We start from the raw sequence: 26524 nt of genomic DNA, 5'->3' as shown, positions 1-26524 counted from the left end.
TATGCAAGAATTTATTTGACTGTTGAAAAGGAGATGTATACTTCTTCCCTGTCTTTGCTCTTGGTGGTGGTGACACTATCTTCTCTCTGTCATTTCTGCTTCTTTCTTCCCTCCCTAAACCCTACTTCGAGGCTGCAGTCATTGGTGTTTTGCTTGTCTGGGACCTCATCAGCCGACACTTGACCTTAAGCATTATCCAAGTGGTAGCGGTGAAAACAAGTTGTCCTTCTCATATGGAACAGCATGGCCGTTGCACCGTTCTCCTTTTCATGCCTGATCTTAAGTGGGGTGCATGGTGTACTGACCTTAAATACTTGGTTGTCAAAATGGAGAAACACACGTACCGTAAAAGCCTCTTGGATAATGTGGTGAAGTTGGTGAGGTTGGAACCAGGAAATACTGTAATGCCACAGGTGTCTGAAAAAAGCCGTTCCGTCGTCAAGAGGCACAGCGGAGAAGCTGAAACCAATTGGCCCCTTCCAACTCTGCTATTCTATGAGTCGAGCATATAAGAGGATGATGCTTGGATTTCCCTTTTAATGAAATGTGCTTAGTAGAACAAAAACTAGAAAAGAGGTTGCAAGAGCGACAGCAACTTCCAGTGAGTGAAGATGCTGCTTGACTTGCGAATTCCTATTAGAAAGAAAGCACTAAGGATGTTCCACAGCAGGAGCTTCGGCCTTCCAGACATTTTGGAATCCCAATCCAATCTTCCCAGACCATTGGCCATGCTGGTTAAGGCTGATGGGAGTTGTGGTCCAAAACATCTGGAGGTCATCAGGTTGCCTGGCCCTCATCCGCACGCAGAGTCGTTGGTTTTGCTCAAGGTGGCCTGTACGCTTTATGGATGGGAGACCCACTGTCTAGCGTACATAAGCCACTTTGAAACGTTTGGAGGAAGTGTAAAATGTAAATGCTAAGATCCCCAAGTTTGTTTGCCGCAGTTGCTGCATGCTTTTGAGTGCACAATGCATGTACTTTTGTGTTACGTGCTCTCATTAATGTCTGTGACGAATGGCATCACACAGGGTGACCCTGTGAATGAGTGACCTTCAAAATGTTCTGCCTTTGACAGCCCTCTTGTTAATGTTATGCTGCGGCTTCGTTTGTGCAATCAAGCCATCTCATAGCTGGCCTTTCTTTTCCTACTCTTCTTCCTTGACTTTCCCTGGCGTTATTGTCTTCTCCAGGGATTCTCACCTTCTCATGATGTGACCAAAATAGGGCAGCTTCGGTTTTGTCATGTTGGCTTCCAGCACAAGTTCTGGCTTGATCTTTCTGTTCATCCAGGGTGTTCACAAAGTTCACTTCCCACACCGTATTTCAAGCGCACCCATTTTCTTCCTCTCAGCTTTCCTCCCTGCTCTGCTCACACACCATCTGCAGTGATGGATGATCTTGGCCTTGGTCTCCAGTGAAATGTCCTTGTTCTTGAGGCTCTTCTCTAGTTGCCTTATCACTGCCCTTCCAAGTCTCAGTCTCTTCAGATTTCTCGGCTGCACTCTCCTTTTGAATTGATGACTGACCCGAGGTATGTAAACTCTTTCACAATTTCAGTCCCTTCATTGTTAACACTAAAGTCCTGCAGTTCTTCTGTAATCTTGATTTTTGTTTTTTAAAAACCCACCTGCAGCCCTGCCTTTGCACTTTCACTTTCATCAGGAGTCATTTCAAGTCATTGCTGCTTTCTGCCAGTAATACGGTATCATCTTCGTATCTTACATTATTGATGTGTCTTCCACCTATTTTCACTCCTTCCTCTGATTCTAATCTCGCTTTCCTCATGATAGTTCCTGCATCTGTTTGAACAGATAGGGAGATAATATGCTCCTTTGTTTGATGCCTTTGGCTACAGGAAACTATTCTGTTTCTCCATATCCTGTCCTAAAATCAGCCTCTTTCTGAATAATCCATAGCTTCTCATGTACTGTTGGTGAACTGCAGTGGTTTTAAAATGAGAAGACAATCTGAGCACTAGTTGCTTGCCATGTGGTTTGCCACTTCTCCGTTCTGATGTGCAGCAGTCTTGCAGTATTCTTCCGTGTGTGCCTTCTGCTCCCTTTCCCTGTTCCAAACACTAAAATTTATTGATTGGGCCTTGTTCTATGTTCAGTAAATTATGAAATTTAGAGCGTCATTGAACAGGGGCCTCCTCAGTGGTGGGCTCTAAGCCGTAGAATTTCCCCTCCTAAATCAGACTGCTTTGCTCCTTATCCTTCCATTGCGCCTTTTCTGTCTGATTTGACCTGACAGTTCTGGTGCACTGTTATTTTATAAGTCTGCTCTTTTCCCTGACTTTTGCAAGGAAGCCTACTTTTCCTTTGTTTTTGTCTTGAATAGTTCTTAATATTTCAAATGTTGCTAAGTGCTTTATGAAGTACCATGTTTGACAAGTGATGAATCCATGCTGTAGATTAATTTTAAAAACGCTTTGGTTTAAAGCAGTACATCTTTGAGAGAGGAGCAGTTTTGTATGTAACAGATGGAGAGCCAGTGTGGTGTAGTGGTGAAGAGCCTGGGACTGGGACTCAGAGGATCTGGGTTCGAGTCCCCCCTCAGCCATGGAGCCAGCTGGGTGACTTTGGGCCAGTCAGACTCTCAGTCCAACCTACCTCACAGGGTTGTTGTTGTGGGGATAAGATGGAGGAGGAGAATGATGTAAGCTGCCTTGAGCCCTTGCTAGGAAAAAGGCAGGATATAAAATAGATAAATAAATAAATAAATAAATTAGTGACTGATCTACAGATACCAAGAGCTGTTGTGTTTCAGGAGGTCTCCAGAGGAGTTTGATCCAGGAATCATGGCCTTGCAGTGTAGGGTGCTGGAAGAGGTATCTCTTGGTATTCAAAGAGGTACCTCTTGGTATCAGTTTCTTTGCTACACATAAAGGCCAGAGTGGGATCATGGCAAGGATGAATTTTCCACATGAAAACGGCTTAGAGTGCCTTATTCCACATTTTACTGGTGTCCTAGTTCTGCCCACGTCCAGGCAGGGATAGCCTGGTTTCAGTAATCTACATTCTGTTAATCTCTAAATTAAATTATTTGGATGTGGGGCTGCCCTTGAAGACAGTTCAGAAGCTGCAGCTCATGCAACAGATTACTAATTGGGATCCGTAGGTCCCAATTATTATTAACACAAGGACAGTATTGTTTTACTTGCTTTGGCTGCCTCTCTGTTTCCAGCCTCAATTCAAGGTGCTCGTTTTAGCCTATCAAGCCTTACATAGCTTGGGATCACAAGACCTGCTGGAGCATCTCTCCCAACCACAATCTCTCCAGTTGCTATTCTCAACATCCCGAGCATCTGCTAGGGGGCTACTTTGGGGGAGCCTCGGTGGGTGGCAACAAAGGAAGGGGCTCTGTCAGTGGTGGCCCCCCCTCTTTGGAATAACTTCCCCATCATAGCCCACCTGGTGCTGACCTGTTGGGGGTTTTTTGGTGCCGGGGTAGGACAACTCTTTATGTCAAGTCTTTTAAAGATACACTTGGTTATCCAGCGCTTGGGGGAATTACTCGTGTTTTTAATGTTTTAACAATACTTCTGATAAGATTTTGCGGTATTCTTAATTATATTTTATGGCATTTATATGCTGCTCTAAATCACCCAGAGAGCGACAGCTGTGGAGCAATATAGGAATGAAATAAATGGAACAACAACTAGCGTTCTCTTCATTCCACACATACCCCAATACAGTGTGGGAAGTACGTCCTGCTCACCACGTTTGAAAGACAAAAGTTTTGTTCCCCCAGGAAACGCTTTCGAAGCACTCTCTCTTGCTCTTGCCTGCGCAGGCAAAAATAATTTTATCCATTTCAGTTCATCTGCTTGCTTTCCCACTCATTTGTTTCCACACTCCAAACAAACAAACAAAAAGCTATCCTCAAATTAGGGGGCATGTTTTCTCACTTTCATCCTCTGAATAGATCGTGGATTTTTAAACATTGCGCTTACATCCCACTGTTTTTCTTGTGCAGAGAACCCTGCAAGTAGATTCAGCTAAGAAACAGTGACCGGCCCTAAGATACCCAGTGAGTTTCAAGACTGAATGGGGACTAGAACTTGCATTTTCCGGGTCCTGCTTCAGCACTAACTGCACTCGAGCTCCTTCGTGGTTGGATCAGGAAACGTGGGCTGGGAAGACCTCTCCCTTTCCGCCAAACGGTGCTCTCAGAACACAGTGACCAAGTGTGTTGGAGCTTGGTGTTGGTCGGTGACTTCACAGCACACAACCGCGGGAGCCGAGCAGGCGGATGATGACATCTGCTTCCCGGTCTTTGCCACCTGATGCCTTTAAATAAACTTAATGAGCTTATTGCTAGAGAGCCACTGCGCCGAATGCTCAGGGGCCGAGGCAGCCGGCCTCCTCCTGGAATCCCCGGCATCCCTTCCCCTTCCTTGCTGTGCCTCCCTTCTCTCCTCCCCGCCAGCCCTTGGCTCGGTGGGTGTCGCAAGGCTGTGTTTGCTCCTGCCGGGGGGCCAGTTCGTTCTGCTCGAGGCTGGAAAGGACCCGGGTAAGAGTCAGGCAGTGCAACCTTTGTGCCCCAGCCCTTAAGGGGTGGCCTGTACAGGGCGGGAAAGCAGGAGGAAAGCCCAAGGCAAAACACGGCATGCCATCACAGAGTGGCGGCCTCTTGTTTTTCAGATAAGTAGCCTCAAACTAAGGCAACTTTTACGGGAGCTGGGCAGCACTGCCGAGCCCCTTCCAGGCTAGCCTGCCTTGTCGTTGCCTTCTCTGGTCAGAGTTTGTTGGGTGGGACACGGCTGGAATTCCTGACATCCTTTAAGATCTTTTGAAAGCACAAACACATCCACAAACGCAACAAATAGGCAATTTCCAGCCCAAACAGGAAGGACAAGTTGGTATGAGGAGGCGGGGAAGGGGTAAGAGAGAGAAGCCGCAAGGGAAGCTCCTCGGTGAAGCGTCTTCGTTTCTGCTGCCAATATTTTCATCCAACTTGGCCCGCAGTTCTCTCTACAGCGGTCCCTTGGCTCATGAACTTCATCCGTTCCACGACTCTGGTTGTGAGCCGGATTGGTTGTGACCGAGTCAAATTTCCCCATAAGGTTCAATGTAAATAAGGCCAATCTGTTCTGTAACTATTTTTAATCAGAAAAATTTGGAACAAAGAGACAAAGAACAATGAAGTGACAGAGCTCTGTACCGTACAGTGGAGAACACTATCCTGGGTGGGGGGAGGTCATTGTCTGGAGGGAGAGCCCCCCTCCGTAAGGACACTGGGGAGATCTTTCAGGGGTTTCCTCTCACCTTTGTCTCTTAGCTGCAGGGTCAGTTTGGGGGAAAATCTGCCTATAGGCACTTGTTTTTTCCTGCGTTGCATAACGCTCCGGAAATGAGAGACCACGCTATCGTTCATCAAATTCAAGACCCTGTTCGTTACAGTTATGTTGGGCTGGTGCTTCTCAAAGACATCCTGGCACTCCTTCCGTTTTTCCATAATGGATTGTGTCACATCACTGCTAACTTCCTCCTTGCCTTCCTCTTCCTCAGTGGGATCCTACGCCGCAGGTGTTTCTGCTGCTCGCCCTGGAGTTCTGCACGTTCTTTGGTCGTTAGCTCCTCTGTGTCTTCCCTGCACGAATGCAACAGCGATCGTGGCCGTCTTCCCATTCGGGGGTGGGTAGGTGGGTGGGAAGAAGGCCCTGATCTTGGTTGCCACCCAATGTGGAGCTCGCGACCCAAGTCAAAATTTTCATGAAATTTTTGTTTGCGACCCGATTTGGTTGTGAACCGGGGCGTTTGTGAGCCGAGGCGCCACTGTACTTCTTTTCAGAACTTCGAAGGGCCGGTGTTGCTTCTTCCTTGGCTGCCAGTCGGGCTGAGTAACTCTGAATAGCTGCAGGGCATCAGTGTCTGGCCCGGGAGAGGCGCCCACATCTGGGGGCCTCGTTCCAGGCCAAGTGTTTGTACTCGGTTTGCTACTGATGTTTGGACTTAAAATGTAGCGCAAGCATGTTCGGTTCACCCTCCCACCTCCAAGGATGAGGAGGTTATGCCAGCCTTCCCCATCCTGATGCCCCCCCACCATGTTGTGGACTTCAAGCCCCATCAGCCCTAGCTCGGCCAGTGGTTGGGATTGCTGGGCCTCTGGAGGGCACCAGCTTGGGAAAGGCTGTTATGTCGAGACACACCAGGTCTCCTTGAGCTTCATATTCAGGCCCGGGAGTGCCTTTCCGGGCTATCCTTTGCGATTCGGTGTCCGCTCCCCCGTGGATGCCTCTCTCAGAGCAGTGGGGCGTTTCTCTAAATAAATTTGCATAGGATCCTTCTGTGAGCATGAAGGTCCGCAGTCCTCCAGGAAAGCCAGACCTGGTGGCTGCCTGCCTGTTTCTCTCCTGTGCTCCTCAGCCACTGACTTTTCCCTGCCCCCCTCTTTATTCCAGAACTTTACCCTGCCTTTAGTGCCTTTCCTGAAGTGCCGCTCATGAGATACACCACAGATGCATTTCGGGATGGCAGGTAGCTGACGGGCAGCTGAGGATGACATTGACTGACAGACTGCGTGAGAAGATATCACGGGCATTCTACAACCACGGGCTACTGTGTGCGTCCTACCCCATTCCCATCATCCTCTTCACCGGCGTCTGTGTTCTGGCCTGTTGGTAAGGGCTCCTGTCCAGAATATCTATTGAAATGCTCCTTGACCTCTTGGACATTTTGTGGTGTGTGTATGGGTGGGGGTTAGAATGGGAAGGTAGTGGGTGCAGAACCGATGTCCAGCCTGGGGGGGGTGCGGCTAGAGCAAGCCCTCCAGGCATCCCAGGCAGTCACACCCCTTCTTTCCCAACCCTCTGTTGTTCAACGATTTCCTGGCTTTTGTATGCCTCTCCCCCCTGCCCGGTTCTGCAAGGTTATGATGCCTCTCCTTAGTCTTAGTTGCTGGTAGCCAAGGATTTGTGCTAAAAGGTGCACAAAAGGTGTTCCAGGGGGAAGGCTCCACTCGTTTTGCCTTAACCCCGTCCTCTCCAAAACTTCTCTGAACGGCATCCTGTTCTTCAGCGGGAGAAGGTTGTGCAATTTGGCTTAAAATACTGGCTTGCCTCAGCCCAAAGTGTCAGGGCAACTGGCCGTAAGCCAGGAGATTCTCTGTCTTGTGAGTTAAGCAAGGTTGGAAGGAAGTCTTTCTCCTGCCTCCAAGGTGCCCTGAGAGGGAGTGAATGCTGGCGCACTCGTTGGCTTATTGCATCGCCTCCTTGCTTGCAAAAGTCTCCTGCCTTCTGCCCCTCTTCAGCCTGGTGTGGCAGGATCCTCCTTTGTCGCTGGTGCAGATGTAGCCGCCATCAGGGACTGGTCTGGTGTGCACCGTAAGGCTTTACCAGCCGCTCGAGACGGGGGGTCCTGAAGAGCGTGGGGAGGAATCGGCGATCTTTGTGGCTGTTTAAATTACTCTTTAGTTCGGAGGCATCCAGGGGTGGGGTGACCCTTGCACGAAGGTCGCCTTATCCAAGGGCAAGTCAGTGTGTAGCCCCTCACTACAGATGTGCCTTATATTCAGCTTTTAGGCTGAGGGAGAGTTGTATGGGATCCTACGGGTCCTGGATAAACAAGAGGCACCCGATTGTCATATGTGCCTTATGGTGTCCCGAAAAGCCAGAGTCCCACAGGTCATCCAAAAAGCAAGCAGTCACCAGAAGTGAGGCAGTGGGGACATCGCAGCCCGGAGGGTGGGGAAGCAGAAGTGCTGAGGGAGGTCCTTGGAGCTCCTGGCGCTGACGCCTAGGAGGCCTTGGGCAGCTCTTTGGTCTTTTCTTCCTTAATGGGTTTTCTGTGGAAAGAAATGGGAATGACCAGGCCGTGGGAAAGCGCAGCAGGGCTCTGAGCAGGAGCAGCAGCATTCGGAACGCCCCCCGGCCCCCGAAATCCTGTCAGTGGGGCAGGGCGATAGCAGGATTGAGGATGCATGTAAGCCATGCATCTGTAATAATATCTTTTGGATAGAAATAAACTTACAGAAACCTTGGAAGAGCATAGCATTGTGAATGGAATGCATTTACCAAAAAATTTAAACATTGCCTGAATATACAGCTTCATGCTACATAATTAAACATTAATCCTAATTTCATGATGAGTAACTTTTGGACTATAAAGTATCTTAAATAGAAAACTATCTTTAGATAGGTTTTCCTCAAAAAGCACCTCATTTTATTTTATTTTTATTTTCATCCGCCCTGGCTATGCAACTTCTGCTATGACTCTTTTGCGTGAGGTGGTGCCGGTGGTTAACAAGCAGGATTGTGACCTTGCCCAGGGGCTTGGCAGCCAGAGAGAACACCATGTTCCCTTTTTCAACGAAAAAAGGAGAAGCGGCATGGCGATGGGGTGGGAAGCTAAGAGCGTCAGCCGGCATTCGTCTGATTTTAAGGGGAAAGTCCCTTCTGCAGGTGGATTTGTCTCCCTTGTAACTGCAGCTGTGGCTGAACTGTTTCCTTGAGAGGGAAGATGGGTTGGGCGGTGGGAGGAGGGAGCCCTGGAACTCCTGTGGGCGTCGGGAGCCGCATTCCCACACGTTGCGGGGGCACCAGGTTGAAGACGGCAACTCTGCTCCACTCGGCTCCTGGAAAGGCCTGAGAATCGTTCGCTCATTCAGGGCTAGGCAGGGATCGGGCTCTGAGGCTTGGTGCTCCAGAGGTGACTGCAGGCAAAACACCAGGCAGACGTCCTCAAAGGGCAGCCGGGGCACACACTCTCTTCAAGCAGAGATGCTTCTTGGAGGCCTCAGCCTGGGCCCCTTTTTAAATGCTACGCTCCTTTGAAGTGTCTTCAAGAGGATCGCGCCTCTTTTCCTGCATCTCTGTGGGTGCTGTTGGTGGGGGGAAGCGCTGAGGCCCTCTGGCCACTTACGGTCTCAGGAGTCGGGCTTGCCTTGAGAAGACAAGATGGTCGTCGGAGAGGGATGGTGTGATCTGGCCTCCTGCACCAGCAGCAGGCCGAACGGGTTGGCCCCTTCGGACCCTACCATTGTATGAATCTATGAGAAGAATGTTCTGTTTTGTAACTTGCAGCTATCCGTTGCTGAAGCTCCCGCTGCCCGGCACTGGCCCCGTGGAATACGCCACCCCCGCAAAGGACCACCCTCAGCCTCCCGCCCCCCAGCAAGGAGAGCCCAGTGAGAGGCCTGACTGGGTACGACTCTGACCCACGGCACAAGCGCTGCGCCCCCAGAAGCCGCCTGGAGATCGCGTTGCTCTTTTCCGCCGCAGCCTTTTCGTCCGCTTGTTGGCTCTCCTTGTCCTTAACATGTGTACACCTCGTGCACAGTGTAACTCTTGCCTCCTCCTCCTCCTCCTCCTCCTGGTCTTGGGGCTTTCTCCTATAGACTGTGTGACGAGTGGCGCAGCGGCCCCTGTTCTCATTGATAAGCCTTTCCTGGAGCATGCCTGCCTGCCGCCTCTCTTCCTGTGCTCCCCGCCCCGCCTTGCCTCAGCCCCCCCTGCCCTCTCTAACCTTTTTTCCCTTTTCAAAGTGCTGGCGGTGGGGAGTTCGGGGGCCCTGCTTGGTCCGCTGCCTCTGCAGTGCAGCCCTCGGGGGGGTCTGAGCTAGGCTGCTGTGGAGCAGGATTCGTGAGGAGCACGTGCCTGGCTTGCCCGATGGCTGTGGCACCAAGGCTGCTGGGAGGCCGAGGGCACAGCCATTTTGGGCAGCTGTGGTGTCTACTGCCCTGGAGGCTCCTGGGCGATCCGCTGAGAGCCCTCACCATTGCCCTGTCCTGTTTAAGTGTGATTTTGTACGTGCAGATACACGCACTCTGCTGCCGAGCTGCAGTCGCTCTGTCCTGCGAAGGACCAACTGCCTGCAGAGGCGAGTGTATCACCCGTTAAGTTTTTGGCACATTGCCTGTGGAAGGGAGCTGGATCCCACGTCTTCCGGCTCTCCACCGACTCCAGCCTCCTGAGGCTGATACGTGTGCCTGTCCTTTGCTGTTTCTCCTCCCAGTACACTGGTGCCCCCGTGGCCTACATCCAGCAAGTCCTGGTGAAAGCCACCGTCTCTCCGTGGCCCAAGACATTCCTGGCTGTCGACGTGTTTCGGTCCCCCCTCTCCCGCGTCTTCCAGCTAGTGGAGGAAATCAGAAACCACGCCTTGCGAGACGGGTAGGTGGCCCTTGACAAAAGCGGGATACGGGCCCGACCACTCTTTGCGTTTCTGGCCTGGCGTGGTCGGCCTGGTTAAGCTGAGCGATGCTGTGCCCCCGAACGGCCTCCGCAAAGGCGACTGCTCAGGATTTTGCCTTGAGAGAGGCATGCTCTGCATACGCTTCCTGGATGGCAGGAATGCTGCTTGGCCTGATCCGGCTGCCTTGGAGGCCCAGGCACCCTTTCCGGCCCGCCAGCCCCTACTGCCCTTGCCATAACGGGCTGCCCCCCTCGGTCTCCTCTCAGTTCCAGTGTCAAGAGCTTGGAAGAAACTTGCCTTCAGGTGACAGACCTGCTGCCCAACTTAAAGAAGCTTCGGGGCCTGCTTCCCGAGCATGGCTGCCTGCTCCTGTCACCAGGGAACTTTTGGCAGAACGACCCGGAGCGCTTCAGTGCCGATCCCGACATCATTAAAACCATCCACCAGCACGAGCCAAAGACTTTGCAGACATCGGCTACCCCCAAAGGTAGGAGGCCTTGCCATGGCGGAAGGTGGACTGTGGAACGTGTCCTGGAATGCCCAGTGGCCGGAGAGCAGATTGGCGGAGTTGGATCGCCTCTGCGTGCCTTCCGGATTGGTCTCCAGCGCGAGCCGATGCAGTGGCCGTCACTGTCCCTGGGCAGGGGAAGGAGGGTGCCCGACTGGTGGGGAGTGGCCTGTTTGCAGCACCAGGCGCCTGGAAGAGGCGTGCCACGTGGGCACAAGCCAGCAAGCTGCGGTCTGTGGCACTCAGTCCCTCCTGTAGCCCAGGATGGCAAGACACTGGCAAAGGCAGCGGGTACGAAGGTGCATCGTTCAGCACATGGATGTGGAGGAAATGGATCACTCTGGTCTCTCCAGATGGACAGTTGGCGGCCAGCCGGCCAGCGTCTGGGAATCCTTCTGCAGAGATCGCATGATGAGCCCCTGGGATTTCCTGCCACTGGACGCAGTGCTGGCCACAGGTTTCAGTAACCTGAAAAAGGAATAGCCACTGGTCGAGCTTGTGGCCAAAGGCACAAAAGCAAGAGTAGGAGAGAGGGAAAACCAAGCTCCCCTGGGCTTGGAACTGGGACCTCTAGGCTAGGCTGACCCTAACTGGGGGCCAAATCCAGCATCCCGGTTTGGTCCTCTGCTCCCACCTCTTCCCGTCTTCCACCCGTGGTTTGGAGGGTTCCCAGGCTTTGCACAGTCTCTGCTACTCCCCCCACATCTCTGATGGGAACTTAAAATCCATGTCAGTTCACCTCTCAGTCATTTTGAAGTCAGTTTTTACACTTGAAATACCTGCAAAATGTACATGCAAACGCTCAAAAGGCCTCTCCTAGTAGGGTGTCCTGGCCGTCAGCAAGAGCTTTAAACTACCATGTACTGGCATCCCTTTTGTCCTCGGCCTTCCCCACCACCGGTATCTGGAGCCTGAGAGCTTCTTGGAAATAGCATTTGGCCCCCAGCCTGAGGGAGGGGGTCCTTCCGTGCTATGCAGGTAAATAAAAGGATTGCCACGTAAACCTTGGCTGTGGCTTGCGTGTTGTGTTCTTGGATGCGGGAGATGCTTGGCTAGACGCCTGTTCTCCCTGCAGTTAGTAAAAAACCTTTCCGACCGGCCGCCGTCTTTCAGTCACTTTCCGAAGGAGTAAATAGACCGGAAGTGAGCCGAGGGCTCTCTTCGGCGTTCAGTGTCGACGCGTGCAGCCCCTCCGCTTCCTGCGCAGGTGTGTCAGGTTGGGGAAATGCCGTCCTCAGTGGGGCGGTGGCATTTTTGTGTGCGGCAGCCCTTGTTGAAGCTCAGCGAATCGCATTTCCTTCGCCACCCCGTCTCGTTCAACCTGACATCGTGCTCCTTCTGTTTCCCTCAGATCTGCTGTTTGGAGTCCCAGGGAAGTACAGCGGGGTAAACCTGTACAACCGGAAGCGAGTGGTGACCTACAGCATCACCTTAGCTCTCCAGCGCTATGACTCCAGGTAAGGCCTGGTGCACCGCCGCCCCTTTGGGAGCCCCTGTTCTTTGCCGTTCCTGCGATCCAGTGCCTCTCTCGTTTTGCCCTCACCCCATGCTCTGTCCGCCAGACAAGCTTTCAGAGGTTTTTCTGAGGGGAAACTGGTTCAGTTCAGTTTCACTTCTTAGCGGTTAGAAACCTGCCATGCTGAGGTCTGTTTCTACCTTTGGAATCCCAGCAAGATCTTCTCCGACTTGGTGTATCTTGGTCGTGTATTTGAAAATTCAGATACCTGAGAACCACTGAATCAGAGCAGCGAGTCTTGCGTGACACAAGTTGTAAAATTAGCACCTGCCTTCCTCCAGGTGATGGTACGCCCCATAATGGGCGGAGGAGCACCGTGTCTCCTTTTATTTTCAGCAAGGTAGACAGCGAGCACGTCCCGTGGCTCCACCCGCGTCCTCGTGCGCATTCCAGAGGACTCTGCCGCCTGCTGGGGTGTGTCCTTTAATTTTGTGACGTGTGGTGTCCCATGGTAACTGGGCAGTTGCAGAACCCCCAGATCTCGCGCTTGTGCCCGTGTCTCTCTCCTCACTGTGGAGGAAGCTTATGATCCTCTCTCAGTCCTCCCGAGGAGCGCTCAGCAGCCGAGGACGGTGGTGGGTGGGGGGTCCTGGGGCATCGCCGGGCCGCCTCTGAGACCGTCCGAAGATCCTCTGGAAGGACCGGGGAGAGTGGGGGCAGGAGGCGGGGGCTGGCGCCTCACCTCCGTGCTCCCCGGCAGGTTCCTTCTCAGCCTGCGCTCCCGCCTCAGGCAGCTGTACCCCAGCCCCAACTGCACCCTGCGTGAGGAGCTCATCACCCACGTCCACTTCAAGGAGGAGATCGGCGTGGCCGAGCTCATCCCGCTCGTTACCACCTACATCATCCTCTTTGCTTACATCTACTTCTCCACACGTGAGTGCGAGGGAGGGGCCGGCTCTGGAGGGCCCCTTGCTCTGCGGGCCTAGGCAGGCCGGAAGAGGGCCCTCTGGAAGGCAGGGCAGTGGCCGGATCAGGGGCGCAGCCCCCCCCCCCCCCGTAGGAGGGCCGCACGCGAGGCCTGCTGCGTGTGCCTTGTCCTCCGCGTGCCCCACCCTGCCTTCTGGGAAGGCCTTGTTCTGTCCCGGGGGGTGCCTCCCCGGATCAGGGGCACAGGGCCTCCCCCCGTAGGAGGGCCGAGCTCCATTCTGGAGCAGCTCTCATGGGCTGCATTCTGGTGGAGTGGCCAGGGGGCAGGGGGCTGGGGTGTGTGCCGGAAGCAGAGGCCCAGGCGAGGGTGACTTCCTGCCATGGAGAGGGGTTTCGGCTCCTGAGAAGGGGGGAGCCCGCCCAGCAGTGGAAGGTCACCCAGTGGCCGGGGGTGGGGCGAGAGGAAGTGGCATGGCCTCCTGGGGAGCCAGACGGGAACCTTGGGGAGCTGGAGCTGCTTCCTGGGTCGACCTTTCCCAGCGGGGGCCCTTCCGCGGCTCCCATGCAGTCCAGCCAGCTTGGCCCGCAGAGGGTTGCGGCTGAGGGTTGAAGGCTTGTGGGCACGGGTGCTGCAATAGACAGGCTGCCGCGGCTGGTGCCTGGTGCCACCCCCGCCCCCCGGCCGGGGAGCATGCGCAAGAACCTCCTTTGCGTGCCTTCGGAGCGATGGCTTCGCTGCACCCGGTGACTGTGGAGGCCTTGCTCTCTCTCCTTCAGGAAAGATCGACATGGTGAAATCGAAATGGGGCCTGGCTCTGGCCGCAGTCATGACCGTCCTCAGCTCTCTGCTCATGTCGGTCGGCCTGTGCACGCTCTTCGGCCTAACGCCCACGCTGAATGGAGGGTGAGTGTGAAGGGGGCCTGGCTGGTGTGGTGGTGCAGAGCGTGGGGCTGGGGCTCGCCATGGGGCCAGCTGGGTGACTTGGGGCCAGCTGCAGACCAGCCCTGCCTCGATTGTTGTTGTGGGGCTAAGATGGAGAGCAAGAGGAGGAGGATGACACCAGACACTTTGACTTAGAAGCAGAGCGTGGCAGAGGGGCCTCCTGGGCCGTCTCCTCTGGCTCCTGGCTCCAGCCGGCTCTGCTCACGACATGCCCGCCATGTGCAGCACCACGACGCCATCTCTCCTCACGACCTCCTCCTCGTCTTGGCGCCCCACAGCCTGTCCCGATGCCCTGGCTGGCCCCGGCTGGCAGAACTCAGCCCGTTTGACCCGTGGTGCGCTGACTGGGGGCCTGGCAGCCCCGTTTGCTCTGCACTTTGCTTCTGAGGGAACCGTGATGCTGGCGTCCCAGGCGGACCTGGATGGCGGTTTCGTTCATGGGAACGGCCCCGCTGGATCAGGCCCAGGGGCGGTCCAGCGCGGCACTCCACGTGCACGGTGGCAGGCCAGCTGCCCCGGGTCCCTCCGGCAGGATGGGGCGAGGCCTCCTCCTGCATGGCGCATGCAGGCCGGCCCCTTCTGGCCCAGGACGTGGCATGTGGCCAGCAAGGCTAGTGGTCGCGGGTAACCGCCTCCTCCGTGAATTTGCCCAGGCCCCTTTGAAGCCCGTCCAGAACGGTGGCTTCCAGGGGCAGCAAGTTCCATAGTTTAACGATAGGTTGTATGAAGAAATCCTTCTTTAACTGTATTGTCCAGTTTCCTGAAAATATTTATTTTGTCCTAAAACCCCAGCCTTGGCCTAGAAGCCCCTTTTTTATTATTGGGGTTTGGGAACCATCTTCTGAGAACTCAGATGGCTTTGGTCGCTCGGGCCAGTCAGTTGCTTTCCCCAGGTCTTTGGCTTGCCAGGCTGTTTGTTTGTTTGTTTGTTTGTTTATTTATTTATATTTATTTATCTATCTATCTATCAATTAATTAATTAATTAATTAAAACATTTCTATGCCACCCCTTGCCGGAGCCTCGGGGCGGCTTACAACATCAAATAAAATACACAATAAATTAAAACAATAACAATTAAAATATATACAGTAGAATAAAATAAGCCGCCCTGGCCAAATAAAATTCAATAATATTAACATTTAAATTGCTGCTTAAATAAAAAGGTCTTCGCCTGGCGCCGAAAAACAAATAACGACGGCGCCAGGCGGACCTCTCTGGGGAGCGCATTCCATAGATTGGGCGCCACCGCTGAGAAAGCCCTCCTCCGGGTACCCACCCTCCTAATTTCCTTCACTGAGGGCTCCCGGAGGAGGGCCTCTCCCGCTGATCTCAAGGGGCGGCTGGGCATATATGGAGTGCCGTTCAGACCCTCCCTCCCTCCTTCGCCTCTAGAGAGATCTTCCCTTACCTCGTGGTCGTGATCGGCCTGGAGAACGTGCTGGTCCTCACCAAATCCGTTGTGTCCACGCCAGTGGACTTGGAGGTGAAGCTGAGGATCGCACAAGGTAGGTCCCACGTGGAGGCCGGCATGGGGGGCGTGGCGTCCGGCCCGCAGGGGCTTGTGGGCACAGAAGCCGGCCCAGCTGACCCACGCGAATGGGAATGTCGCCAGCCCTTCCTCAGGTCGGACCCGAGACTTCATGCAGAGCCAGCGCATCTCCTTCCTGGCGCCCTGGCTGCTGTGCCTGTGCTTGCTTTGGGGCTGAAGACTGCGTCCAAAGGAGCTGTCTGGTGCGCTGGGGCTCAGACCCCACCGTGGCCTTGGGCTCGGCCTTTTGGGCAGGCGACTTGGTCCCTTGTGGCCGGCCACGCCTCCCAGGGCAGCCGTTTGGTGCGGCATGCAGGACAGCCTCTCAGATAGACCCAGAAAGGGTGCTCACCCCTGTGCTGGGCAGCTTGAGTTTGAGGTAACTCAAGAGAAAGATTTGATAGGAGGAAGAAAATACCCCCCACGTACACACAGTTTTCTGTATCATGCTGATCTGGTCTCTGGGGACAGATGCAGGTGCGTCTGGCCAGGTGTGAGCAAGCGTTCCTTGGAAAGCCAGCCTTTGAGGAGAGAGGCGTGAGAAATGGTCCTGCGCTGTGGAAATGCAGTCTTGCCCTTCCGCACTTTGGATTAAGCATGCAGAAGGAATGTGTGGGGAGCTCTGAGCAAGCACCAGGCGTGCGACTCTTCCTCCTGCCTTTTTCAGAGCGCACGTGGCCCCGTGGCAGCCGCCCGACTCCAGGGGCCTCCCCAGTAGCCAGGCCAGCTGCAGGGAGGAAAAGCCAGCTTCTCAGCGTCCTGGCAGGCAAGAGGCAGAGCCTGCCGGCACCTGTTTCTGCAGAGAGCCGTTTGGACTCGCTGGACTTGCCTGGCCATTAGGGCTCGCTCTGGTGGGTCGGGTAGGGGTCTGTTAATTCTGCAAGAAGATGAAACACACCCTCCATTTTTAAAAGGTGTTTTGCGCAGGTGATGCAGGTGCAGTGGTGAGGAGCGGGGAAGAACTCGCCCAGTCCTTGAACCTTACCCCCCCGCATGTCCCTTCCCCCACCAGGCCTGAGCAATGAAAGTTCCTCCATCATGAAGAACATGGTAGCTGAGCTGATCATTATCCTGTTCGGGTACTTCACCTTCGTTCCAGCCATCCAGGTACCTGCGGGGCCTGCAGGTTTTGGTGGGCAGAGACCCGGCTCGGTTCTGCTCTGCGGGGAACGCGCGTGCTTACAGCCTGCAACCCTTGCGGAGCTTTGAACTTCTGCACTCGCCCGGGCCTCCATCCTGCGGGGTCCCCTGCACGACCCTCTCCTGCAGCCCACAAATGCCGGCGCTTGCGGCCGGGTCGGGGTGCCAGTGGCACAGCCCTTGCCATGCTTTGCTGGGCGTGTTCTGGCCGGCGACAATTGTATTTGTCGCCCCGAGGTGGGGGGGCTCTTTGGAAGCCACCCAGGGGCTGCAGCAGGTGTTCAGCAAGGCTGGAGAGAAATCCCTCCCGGCGCCTGTGGGTCATGGGGAACGGTTCTCTGGGAGGCCTGCAGCTGCCGAAAGGGGCCCCACGGTGACCCACTGCTGGTTGGGGCTGCCTCTAGTAGCCCTTTCCGGAGGCCCACCGAGGCTGGAGCATTTTGGCAGCAGGCCCTGGAGACGGTGCCGTGGTGTTTTCCTGCCCTCGTGGGTCTGTCATGCAGTTTGGCGCTTCCGTGGGGGCCTTGCATTCCCAGAGAGCACAGAGAGGATCAGTTCTGGGGTCCCGGCACTTCAGCGTTGCTCCCCTGCTCATGTGACCTGGGATCTCCGTTCACCACGGCTGGTATGGAAGCAGCCCCACATCCCGCGGAAGGAATGACCACGGCTGGGCCCACTCAGCCTCCTGGTCGCTGCTGCCCGCAGCTCCTAGCAATTCATGTGCCTTTCTCCTCTAACTTTCATAGACGGAGAAAGCAGCGCAATGCACGGGGTGGGGGGGGAGTGCAGCAACAGTGTATGCTGTGATTTAACAAAAACTCCTTTGGGGTCTGGAGTGCCTAGAAAGCACTGCGGAGAGGCAGGCGATTCTGGAGCAGGGAGAGGGAGAACCTGCCTCTAAGCACCAGCTGACCCGTCAGAGGAGGCGGCTGAGGTCCCTGGGGAGCAGAGAGCGGAGAGGAGGAGATTTTGCGCACGAGCTTCTGGGATGCATGGCGAGAGTGGGAGAGCAGAGTGGAGACGGACAACCACGTGGCCCAGGAGCCCACCCAGTTGTCTGATGAATAAGCTCGGTCAGGAATCCGTCTGCTGTGCAGATTGCGTGGGGCTGCTTGCCGTGTGGACCCAGCCAGTGGCTCCCAGGGCCCTGTTTGCGGCCTCTTCCTCTCAGCTCAAGTGCTGAAGCTTTAAATGCTGGGTTCACATGCTGGCACCCCGGCGTGATCTTGAAGTAACGTGGGGCCGTCAGGAGCGCTCTGTGGACAGTTCTGACGGCTGAATTCAAGGGCGCTTTTTCTGCCTGATTCCTCCGTGTCCTGCCTTTCCGTCGGCGTCAGAGCCAGCCTTGCCCATGAGTCCGTTATCTGCGTTGCCGAGCCTGGAGGACACTGGGCAGATAATGGAGATAATGGCTGGCATTGTCACAGAGTCCAAGGTGTCCGGGCGATAAGGAGCTGAGCTGCTCCGGCCTGCCCCTGACCTTTGCATCCAGTGGGCTGGGCTGGGGACGGCCTGGGGACTTCCCAGCCTGCCCTGTAATGCCAGGAGGCAGCCCGAGCCGCCTCCAGCTCAGCAGTTTTGCTTGGCCAGCTGCTGGGCATGTCTCCTGGCGCTGGCACTCGTGCCCGCGATGAGCAGGTGCCCTAGAGGCGGCTGACTGCTGCTGAGAAGGTGGAGGAGCAGCCGGGCGCCTTCCCTCCGGGTTGGCTAAGGCAGGCTGAACGCTGCGCCTTGCGCGGACGCCGGCGGGTGCGCTTCGTTCATGCAGGTTGTGGAGCAGCTCGGGGGGGGGGGGGGAGCTGCGCCCCAGTCCCTGCACGCCCCTGCTTGGCCCTGCGGGGGCGCTGGCTCTCTGCGCCCTTGGTGGAAAGCACGGTACAGCTGAGCATCAGCGGTTATGTCCGAACAGGATAACATGTGGGGGTAACGTGGGGCCCGGACCTGCTTCTGGGATGCCTGCTTCAGTGAGAGCAGAGAGGGGGCCTGCCCGAGGGGTCGCAAGCCGTTGTAAGGCGTGCCGGCGCATACGAGCGGGTATGCCCAGGCCGTCCTCGGCAGAGCCGGGGCCAAAGTGTTGTCGTCATGCGTCCACTAGGCAGGAACGAGCCGCTCGGAAGCACCAGCTTGGCTGAGTTAACTTCGGATGCGGGGAAGGAGGCGAGGGCACGGCTGGGATTTGCCGAGAAACCTCTGAGCAGCCCGGCAGCCCTGAAGGGCTTCCCTGTGCGTTTTTCTCAGGCTTTCTTGGGGCGGCATGTCTCTGTACCCCTCTCACCAAAGCAGGGAGGCCTTTGCGACATTGCTGGCCCGAGCCGTTTTCCCCGGTGGCCGATGATCACAGGACGGCTGATAGCCGGCCAGTGGCCCTTGTGCCTCTTCCCCCTCTCGGTTTTCCTGGAATGTGCTGCGGGCTGTTCCCACCTTACTCTTAGGTCTGACCTGCTCGTCTTTGAGGGCCTTGCTGCATCGCCTCTCTCCCCTGCTCAAAATCGAGCAGGCCCTCAAGCAGCCAGCTGGCTGTGCTGAGAGGCACGGAGGGAAACCGCCTCTCCCTGCTCTCTCTCGCATGGGGACCTGCAGGATCGAAAGCTGCCGCCCCTCTTCCTGGGGTGCAGAGCACTGAGCCCCTCACGGCAGGGCAGAGCTCCGTGAACGATCGGCGGGAAGCGAGCCACGCACATGCCGCGTCTGGTGCGGTCGCCCTGGGGTCTCACGCTCCCCTGCCCCTTTGGCCTCGTTCTTTGCAGGAGTTCTGCTTTTTCGCCGTGGTCGGACTGGTGTCTGACTTCTTCCTCCAGATGCTCTTCTTCACCACCGTCCTGTCCATCGACATTCGACGCATGGAGGTAGCCTGCTTGGCTTGGTTTTGTGTGTGCTTGTTTCAAAGCGTGCTGCGCAGCCTCACGGGCAAAGGCAGCCGATGCACGAGGACCCTGTGCCGAGCAGCAGAAATGAATGCAAAGGCCCCCCGGAACGGCTGTGGGCGACGGGGCAGCCGTGCCGGCAAAGCCCGCATGCCTGTGGCTGGGCAGCCGTCGCCAGGGCGAGTCTGCGCATTTGCTGCCACGCGCTTCTGCGGTGGACCAGTGGCCTCCCCGCCTTCTGCTCCAAGGAGCAGGGACTACAAGTCAGGCCTTTTGAACCCTGGCGCCCCGGTCCTTCAGGTGGGGGCGAGTCAGTCCAGAGCACCTGGCCGGAGCCGCTTGCTGAGCACAGATTGGTGCAGGGGGGTTGCCTTCTGTGCCCCCCCTCTGTGGGGCGCTGGCACCCAGAGTCTTTGGGCCACCCCAGGCCCGGTGCACTTGCTCGGAGGCGCGATGTGCGGCTGTGCGGTGGGGTTGGCCCCGTGGGCACCCCTTCCGCTTCTGACCCCTCCTGCTCTCCTCCTCTCGGCAGCTCGCTGACCTGAACAAGCGGCTGCCGGCCGAGGCCTGCGTGGCCCCCGCCCAGCCGGGGGGCCGCTCCCAGCGGTACGAGCGCCAGCCGGCCATGCGGCCCACCACCCCGCACACCATCACCCTGCAGCCCTCGTCCTTCCGGAACCTGCGCCTTCCCAAGCGGCTGCGCGTGATCTACTTCTTCGCGCGGACCCGGCTGGCCCAGAGGATCATCATGGTACGCCCGGTGCCGGGGGCGGCCTGGGCCCCGCCGTTGCCGTCTCCGGGCTTGGCGGGAGCCCACGCGGCACATTCCAGCTTGGGAAAGACCCTGGGGGCCGCTTTCCCTCCCTGGGTGGGGCCCCGGGAAAGCAGGCCGGGCCCACATGGGGCACAGCGAGCGGCCAGGCCTCCGGGTGGCCCAGCAGGGCCGAATCGTTCCGTGGCACTTGCGGTAGCACCCGAACCCGAGCCTTGGCAAGGACCCCAAGCAGCCGCCTGCTCAGAAGCCGGCAGAACAAGCTGCAGAAGTAAATTGGACTGGGTTGGCCGGCCGCTTCCGCGGGGAAAGACTCCGTCTGCAAACGGGAAGGCCGCCTTTTCCTGCTGAGCTCTTAGAAAGGGAGCCCGGAATGGGTGTGCGAGGACGGAAGGGATGTGAGAGAGGGGGGCGTCTGGGAAGTGAGCGTGTCCCCTGGCACAGCCCTTGTGGGGCAACCTAGAGCGGCCCCTGGTCGGACTGATGGGCCGCGAGTGCTCGGCCAGCGGGGCGTGGAAGTGAGGCCGCCCAAGGCTGCCCTGGCCGGGCTGCAGCCACGGGATCCCTGCGGAGACGAGCCGTGTGCCTCTCAGGCTTGGGAATGAGAATCGTGTGACCCCCGGGATTCGTTACTGCTTCGTTAGGTTTATATGTCAGCCAATAACCAGAAGTTCTCAGGGCGGCTCACTCAGTGAAACGTGTTAAAACCCAGAGTGAGGTGACCAATGGCATTAGAAAGTAAACTTGCAGCAATTGAAATCTGAAATGCCCGGAGGAAAAGGAGAATTTTTACCTGGCACCAGCACCGCAAAGGTGGGCGCCAGGTGGGTCGCCCTGGAGAGGGCACTGCAGCCAAGCAGGCCTCTTCCTCAGTCTCCGCTTGGCATCCCCTGGTGGGCTTCTGAGCAGCTGCAAATGGCAGCAGGTGGTCCTTGAGTGACTGGCTGATTTCCGTGCTGCCCGGTAGCCCAAGGGCTCTCCGGAGGGCTAAGCTTACGGGGATCAGGAGCTCCTGCACTGCAGCGGGGGAGGAGGTACGGCCTTCCGGGTCTTCCTGGGCTGCAGCTCCCGTCCTGCCACATCCTTCCTTCTGCTGGGTAGGGCTGGTGGGACCTGGAGTGCGGCAGCATCTGGAGGGCAACGTGGTCCCCGTCCCTGGCCGGCATGCGCTGTGCTCCTTTGGACTTTCCCTCGGAAGAAGGATCCAGAGAGGCTGCTCCGTGGAGCGGGGCAGGGGGCAGGCCGTTCTCCAGGACAGGGCCGGGGAGCAAGGGGCTCTCCGTGCTGCCATACGGACCCCCTTTCTCCTTGTCCTTCCCGCAGGCTGGGACGTTGGTCTGGATCGTCCTCTTGGTTTACACAGACCCCGCAGGCCTCCGCCCCTACCTGGTCTCGCAGGTCACGGAGCAAAGCCCTCTGGGCGAGGCGGGGCTGCCCGCCATGCCGGTGCCCGGGGAGGTCCTTCCCACGGGCGACGCCAAGCTGTCGCTCTCCGTCTTCCCGTCGGACCCCGAGGAGCAGCTGTCGGAGAACCACACGCTGGATGCTGCGGGCAGGCAGGACGCGAGCCACCGGGCAGAGGCCGCGGAGCCAGAGGGCAGGGGGGGCAGCGGGCAGGCGGAGCTGGGCCCCACGGCGGAGGTGACCTGGGGAGCAGAGGACGAGGAGATCTGGAGGAAGCTCTCCTTCCGCCACTGGCCGTCCCTCTTCAGCTACTACAACATCACGCTGGCCAAGAGGTTGGTCCTGGGGAGGCCGCCCGGGTCCCAGCGGAGCGCGGCTGGAGCTCTGCTTGCCTGCTGCTGGGCGTGTGAGGGAGGGAGCAGCGGTGCTCAGCCGCGCTGGAGCCGTTACTGAACAGCCCCGGAGCCGTGCCGGGAGTAGGCCCCTGCGATCAGTATCCCCCTTTCCGCTCGAATTCACTGAAGGCATTCCCGGATTCTTTGTTGAGCCATGAGTAGGACTTCCCAAGCTTCTAAAGCGGGGAACAGGTGGCTGCCTTAGGCTGAACCTGACCTGGCCCGGCTGGTCCAGCGCTGCGGACGGGGACGGCCAGGGGGCTTTCAGGCAGGAGCCTTCTTAGCCGCGCGTGGTGATCCGGCCAGGAGCAGAGCCATCCGGGGTGGGCCCCCTGCAGAACCACCCTCTGGGCCTGGCTTCCCTTTTTACCCCAAGGGCCCAGGGAGTCCGTCAGCAGGCAGAGCTGGCCCCTCTGGAGCCATGATCTGGCCTGCCCCGAGGCCGCCCGCCCTCTGCCCTGCGACTCTCCACCAGACCGGCCGCATCACCCGACCCACAGGAGAGAGTGCCAGGCCAGGAGAGCAGCTGCGTCCGGGAGACTGTGGAAAGCCTCTTGGGACCCTGCCACGATCCTGGCCCCTTTGGGCGCATCCCTCCCACGCTCCCCGGCCCCCCGTGCCCGTCACCGCTCCCCCCCCATGGCGGCACACGCTGCCGCCCTCCAGCGAGGTGTGCCCGCTGCGTGGGGTGGCCTGCCAGCCCGCTCTCCTCGTGCTCCTGCAGGTACATCAGCATCCTTCCGGTGATCCCGGTCACGCTGTACCTGAACCCGCAAGAGGCCCTGGAGGCGCGCCACCCGCACGAGGCGAATCGCTACCACACGTTCTTCTCCCGCAGCAGCGGGAAGGCGGAGCAGGCGGAGCAGGCGGCCGACGGCAGGCCCCCAGGGCACGCGCACCGCGACGTCACGCTCTACAAGTGAGAGCCCCGAGGGCACGGAGAGGCCGGGATGGAAGCCCGCCGGCCATGGGGTGCCGCGGGCCTGCTTGTCTCCGAGCTGTTCCTGGGGAGCTGCCCCCGGGTCCAGGACCAAGCCTGAGCCCTCTCCGCCGCCCCCTTACTCCTGGTTGCGTGGCACTGCCTGTCTGTGGAGCTCCTTCCTCCCTGATGGGTTGGGACGCCCCTCCTGAAGCTCAGTCTGCCTGGAGGAGCTCCCAGCTGCGAGGGGCTGGCGTGTCCCGCGCCTGCCCCTGCCGCCTCGCATTCAGCCCCGCCTGCCCCCGAGCGCTTCTCCAGAGGTAATTTTGGCCCTCGGGTGGCAAGAGCTCTGGCCCCCTCTGGCCCAGCAGTATTAAATACAGGGCCTACGTTCCATCTTGCTGTGACCCTCGAGGAGCTGCTGGCTGGGGGGCTTCGAGCCACATGGATGAGGCAGCACTGGGGCTGCACGCCCTTTCCAAACCAAATTGGTTCGTGAGGCGGTTCTCGGGGGCTGCGACTCCGTTTTGGCGGGGGGGCTGGCTTCTGACGCCTCCGTTTTCCACCCTCCGCTCCGCAGGGTTGCCGCTTTGGGCTTGGCCTCCGGGATCCTTTTGGTCCTGCTGCTCTTCTGCCTCTACCGAGTCTTGTGCCCCAGAAACTATGGGCAGAACGGGCCGTCCCACGGCAGGAGGCGGAGGGGGGACCTGCCCTGCGATGACTATGGCTACTCCCCGCCGGAGACGGAGATCATCCCGCTGGTCCTCCGGGGCCACCTGATGGTAGGAGCCTGGGGGAGAGCCTGGCTGGCACCGTTGGCAGAAGGGGACTCCCGCACCCCTCCTCCCGCGGAAGCCCCCTGGCCCAGCCAGTGGCCCCTGTGGGCCAGGAGACCCACGGAGCACGAGGCGCCACGCTGCAGCGGGAGGGGCAAGAGCAGGCTGGGCGTCAGGGCTTGCCCCGGGGTGGCCTCGGACCGGCCCCGCTGCCCCTCCCTCGCCGGGCCTCTGTGAGGGTAACGTTGGGAGGGGGGACACCCCGTGAGCCGTGTGGGTTCCCCCCAGAGGGAAGGAAGCGGGGCAGACACGCCGTGCGTTCATCGCGGCACAGCAGTTCCCACGGGACCCTGCCTGGGTGCCCAGCTCCTGGCTGCTGCCCTGTCTTTGGGGGAGGGGGGCAGGGGGCACAGGCACCGCTGCTCCAGGGCACGTGGGCTTTCTTCCTGGTCGAGCATTGGGGGCTGCTGCCGCCGACCTCCCGCCCTGAGAAGCGGCACAACGGGGGGCGTCGAGATCGCGAGGCCGGGCGCGCCTGCGGCTCACTGCGCCTGCTCTTTCCTGCAGGACATCGAGTGCCTGGCCAGCGACGGGATGCTGCTCGTCAGCTGCTGCCTGGTGGGCCAGATCCGGGTGTGGGACGCGCAGACGGGCGACTGCCTCACGGTCATTCCCAAGCAGGGGTGGGTCCGCCTCTGTCCTGCCTCCCTCCGCGCGGAAGCCCGGCTGCAGGGCCGCTGGCGCCCTCGGCTGCCTCAGCAGGCCCTGTGCATGCCGGCCCTGTGCATGCCGGCCCTGCCGGGAAGGGCCCGGCTCGGGCAGAGCCCCTCCGCGTGTGGGCGGCCCGGGCCAGTCCCCGACTCGGTTGTTCAGGGCTGGGGGGCCCCTGCCTGCAACCTGCGGGCTGCCGTTGCCGGTCTCGGCGGTGCCAGGCTAGGTGGGCTGCGGCCCGAGGGCTCCTGCCGTGCCAGCGGCGCTTCTCCGGGGAGCGTCGTGCATCGTGCGTGGCCCGAGCGCGCCGCCGTTCATGGGGGAGAGGGCAGGACTGCCGACCCGCGGCTTGTCTCCCCAGCTGAGACCGGGCAGTGGGCAGCGTGCCAGGTGGCCGGATGTCCCCCGGGGAGGTGCTGCCGCTCTCTCCCCAAAACCGCCCTGTGCGGTGAGCAGCTGCTGTCCCGTGCCCCTCGGCTATCTCGCCCCCACCCAGGGGCCCGTCGCCTGGCTTTGGGGTGGGGGTGGGGAGGCGGGCTTCTGCGGGGCACCCTCTGGCCACGCAGTGCCACCCTGGCCGGCCACGTGCCCCTCATCGGCGTGGCTGCTCTGTCTCAGGTTGGGCCGGGACGGCAGTGGCATCTTCAATGGCCCGGACTGCTGGGAGCACAGCCCGGACGGCAAAAGCGGGCCGGAGGACCACCTGGACGGCAGCCGGCTGCTCAAGGGGGCTCGCAGTGCCCAGCAGGCCCCGCTCTTCTGCGACCAGCCGGATCTCAGCTCCCTCATCGACACCAACTTCTCCGAGCAGGCGAAGACGGGGGCCTCCGAGCCCCGGCACCGCACCGTCGGGGGCCGGCAGAAGGAGTCGGGCTACGACTTCTGCAGCCTGGTGGAGAAGGTCTATGAGGAGCAGGGCGGCGTGGGGAACTGCGTGCCCCTCTCGGGCTTCTCCGCCCCCCGCAGGCAGGCCGCCTTCGGCCCCCGGGCGTGTGGGGCCAGGTCCCCCGGCTGCCCGGGCGGGGAGAGAGACTGCGAGGCCCGCAGGAGCAGCCTCGGGGAGGAGCCCTGCGTGGGCCTGGAGAGGCCGCCCCCGCCCTCCTGGGGCCCGGACTTGGAGAGCTCCATCTGGAGCCTGGAGCTGCAGGGCAACCTCATCGCGGCCGGCCGGAGCAACGGGCGGCTGGAGGTAAGCCGGGGGCGGAGGGGGTGGGCACTTGGCGGGCCGGTTTGCTCGTTCGTCGCGTTTGGATGCCACCCCACAGCCTGAGATCCCTCTGGCCAGCCTGCGAGAACACAGTCAGTCAGTCAGTCAGTCAAAGCAGCAGCAATTCATGCAACTCAGGAAAACCAGTGAAAGAGAGCAAAAGCACGGTGAGCTGCGAAAGTAAAGGTGCAAAATGGCCGTACAGAGAGAGAAGTCCGGTCAAGAAGGCAAGCAGCAAAATACCAAGACAAGTGTTAAGAGGCCAAGGTAGCTACTAAACGCCTGTTTGAACGGAAAGGTCTTTACCTGCTGCCTGCAAGAGCCGTGCTGCGCGTCCGGGGGAGCGGGTCCCGTCGGGGGGGGGGCGCCGCCTCGACGCTCGGCCACCTTGCCAGGGAGGGGCTGCTGGTCTGTGGTCTAGTCCACCAGGCTCAGGTTAGGCTTTTTCAGGGACGGCGTAATCTCAGCTGCCTCAAGGGGGCTGGCCCCACTCCCTCTGCCGAGGAGGCGTTCGCAGCCTCCTGGGCCCAGGTGCGAGTCCCTTCCTAGATCTTCCAGTAAGCCAAGAGGAGGGCCACTCGAGACCTGCACTCGAGCGCACGGGAGGCCCAGAGGGGACCATGGGGTCCCTTAAGCCGCGGCCACTGAGCACCCAGGCTGGCACAGCTGGGCGAGGGAGCCCCCGCCTCTCCCGCCCACGCCTTGGTGATTTGCACCAGGTTGGCCCCATCGGCCACACTCAAACCATGGGGAGGGTGGGATTACTGTGTGCTGACCCGGCGTTCGGCAGCAGCACCATGAGGCACCGTCTGGCTGGGGGCAGACCAGGAGGACCTT

The 26524-nt window shown here is 58.7% G+C and overlaps 1 protein-coding gene across 5 annotated transcripts in view; it reads left to right on the top strand.

Moving 5' to 3' along the window:
• The window catches only part of LOC123017864 (SREBF chaperone), a 51066-nt gene that overhangs the window by 19439 nt on the left and 5103 nt on the right, over window positions 1-26524 (top strand). For 3 of the 5 annotated variants that reach the window (XM_044419490.1, XM_044419491.1, XM_044419489.1), the window contains exons 2-17: window positions 6407-6625; window positions 9026-9146; window positions 9957-10114; window positions 10403-10623; window positions 11996-12101; window positions 12861-13033; window positions 13805-13931; window positions 15364-15476; window positions 16512-16606; window positions 19387-19485; window positions 20036-20254; window positions 21599-22014; window positions 22799-22993; window positions 23574-23775; window positions 24337-24452; window positions 25099-25669. In XM_044419490.1, the coding sequence (XP_044275425.1) occupies window positions 6504-6625; window positions 9026-9146; window positions 9957-10114; window positions 10403-10623; window positions 11996-12101; window positions 12861-13033; window positions 13805-13931; window positions 15364-15476; window positions 16512-16606; window positions 19387-19485; window positions 20036-20254; window positions 21599-22014; window positions 22799-22993; window positions 23574-23775; window positions 24337-24452; window positions 25099-25669 (3054 nt within the window). In that variant the 5' untranslated portion in view covers window positions 6407-6503. Of the gene's footprint in view, window positions 1-6406; window positions 6626-9025; window positions 9147-9956; window positions 10115-10402; window positions 10624-11995; window positions 12102-12860; window positions 13034-13804; window positions 13932-15363; window positions 15477-16511; window positions 16607-19386; window positions 19486-20035; window positions 20255-21598; window positions 22015-22798; window positions 22994-23573; window positions 23776-24336; window positions 24453-25098; window positions 25670-26524 lie in introns of those variants that run through there. The other 2 variants (XM_044419492.1, XM_044419493.1) reach the window with 2 other exon arrangements.

This window comes from Varanus komodoensis, unplaced genomic scaffold, assembly GCF_004798865.1.
Source record: "Varanus komodoensis strain SLA01 unplaced genomic scaffold, ASM479886v1 scaffold104, whole genome shotgun sequence".
NCBI classification, from domain to species: Eukaryota; Metazoa; Chordata; class Lepidosauria; order Squamata; family Varanidae; genus Varanus; species Varanus komodoensis.
Note: the sequence above shows the minus strand (reverse complement) of the source record. Positions and strands in the feature narration are given on the sequence as shown.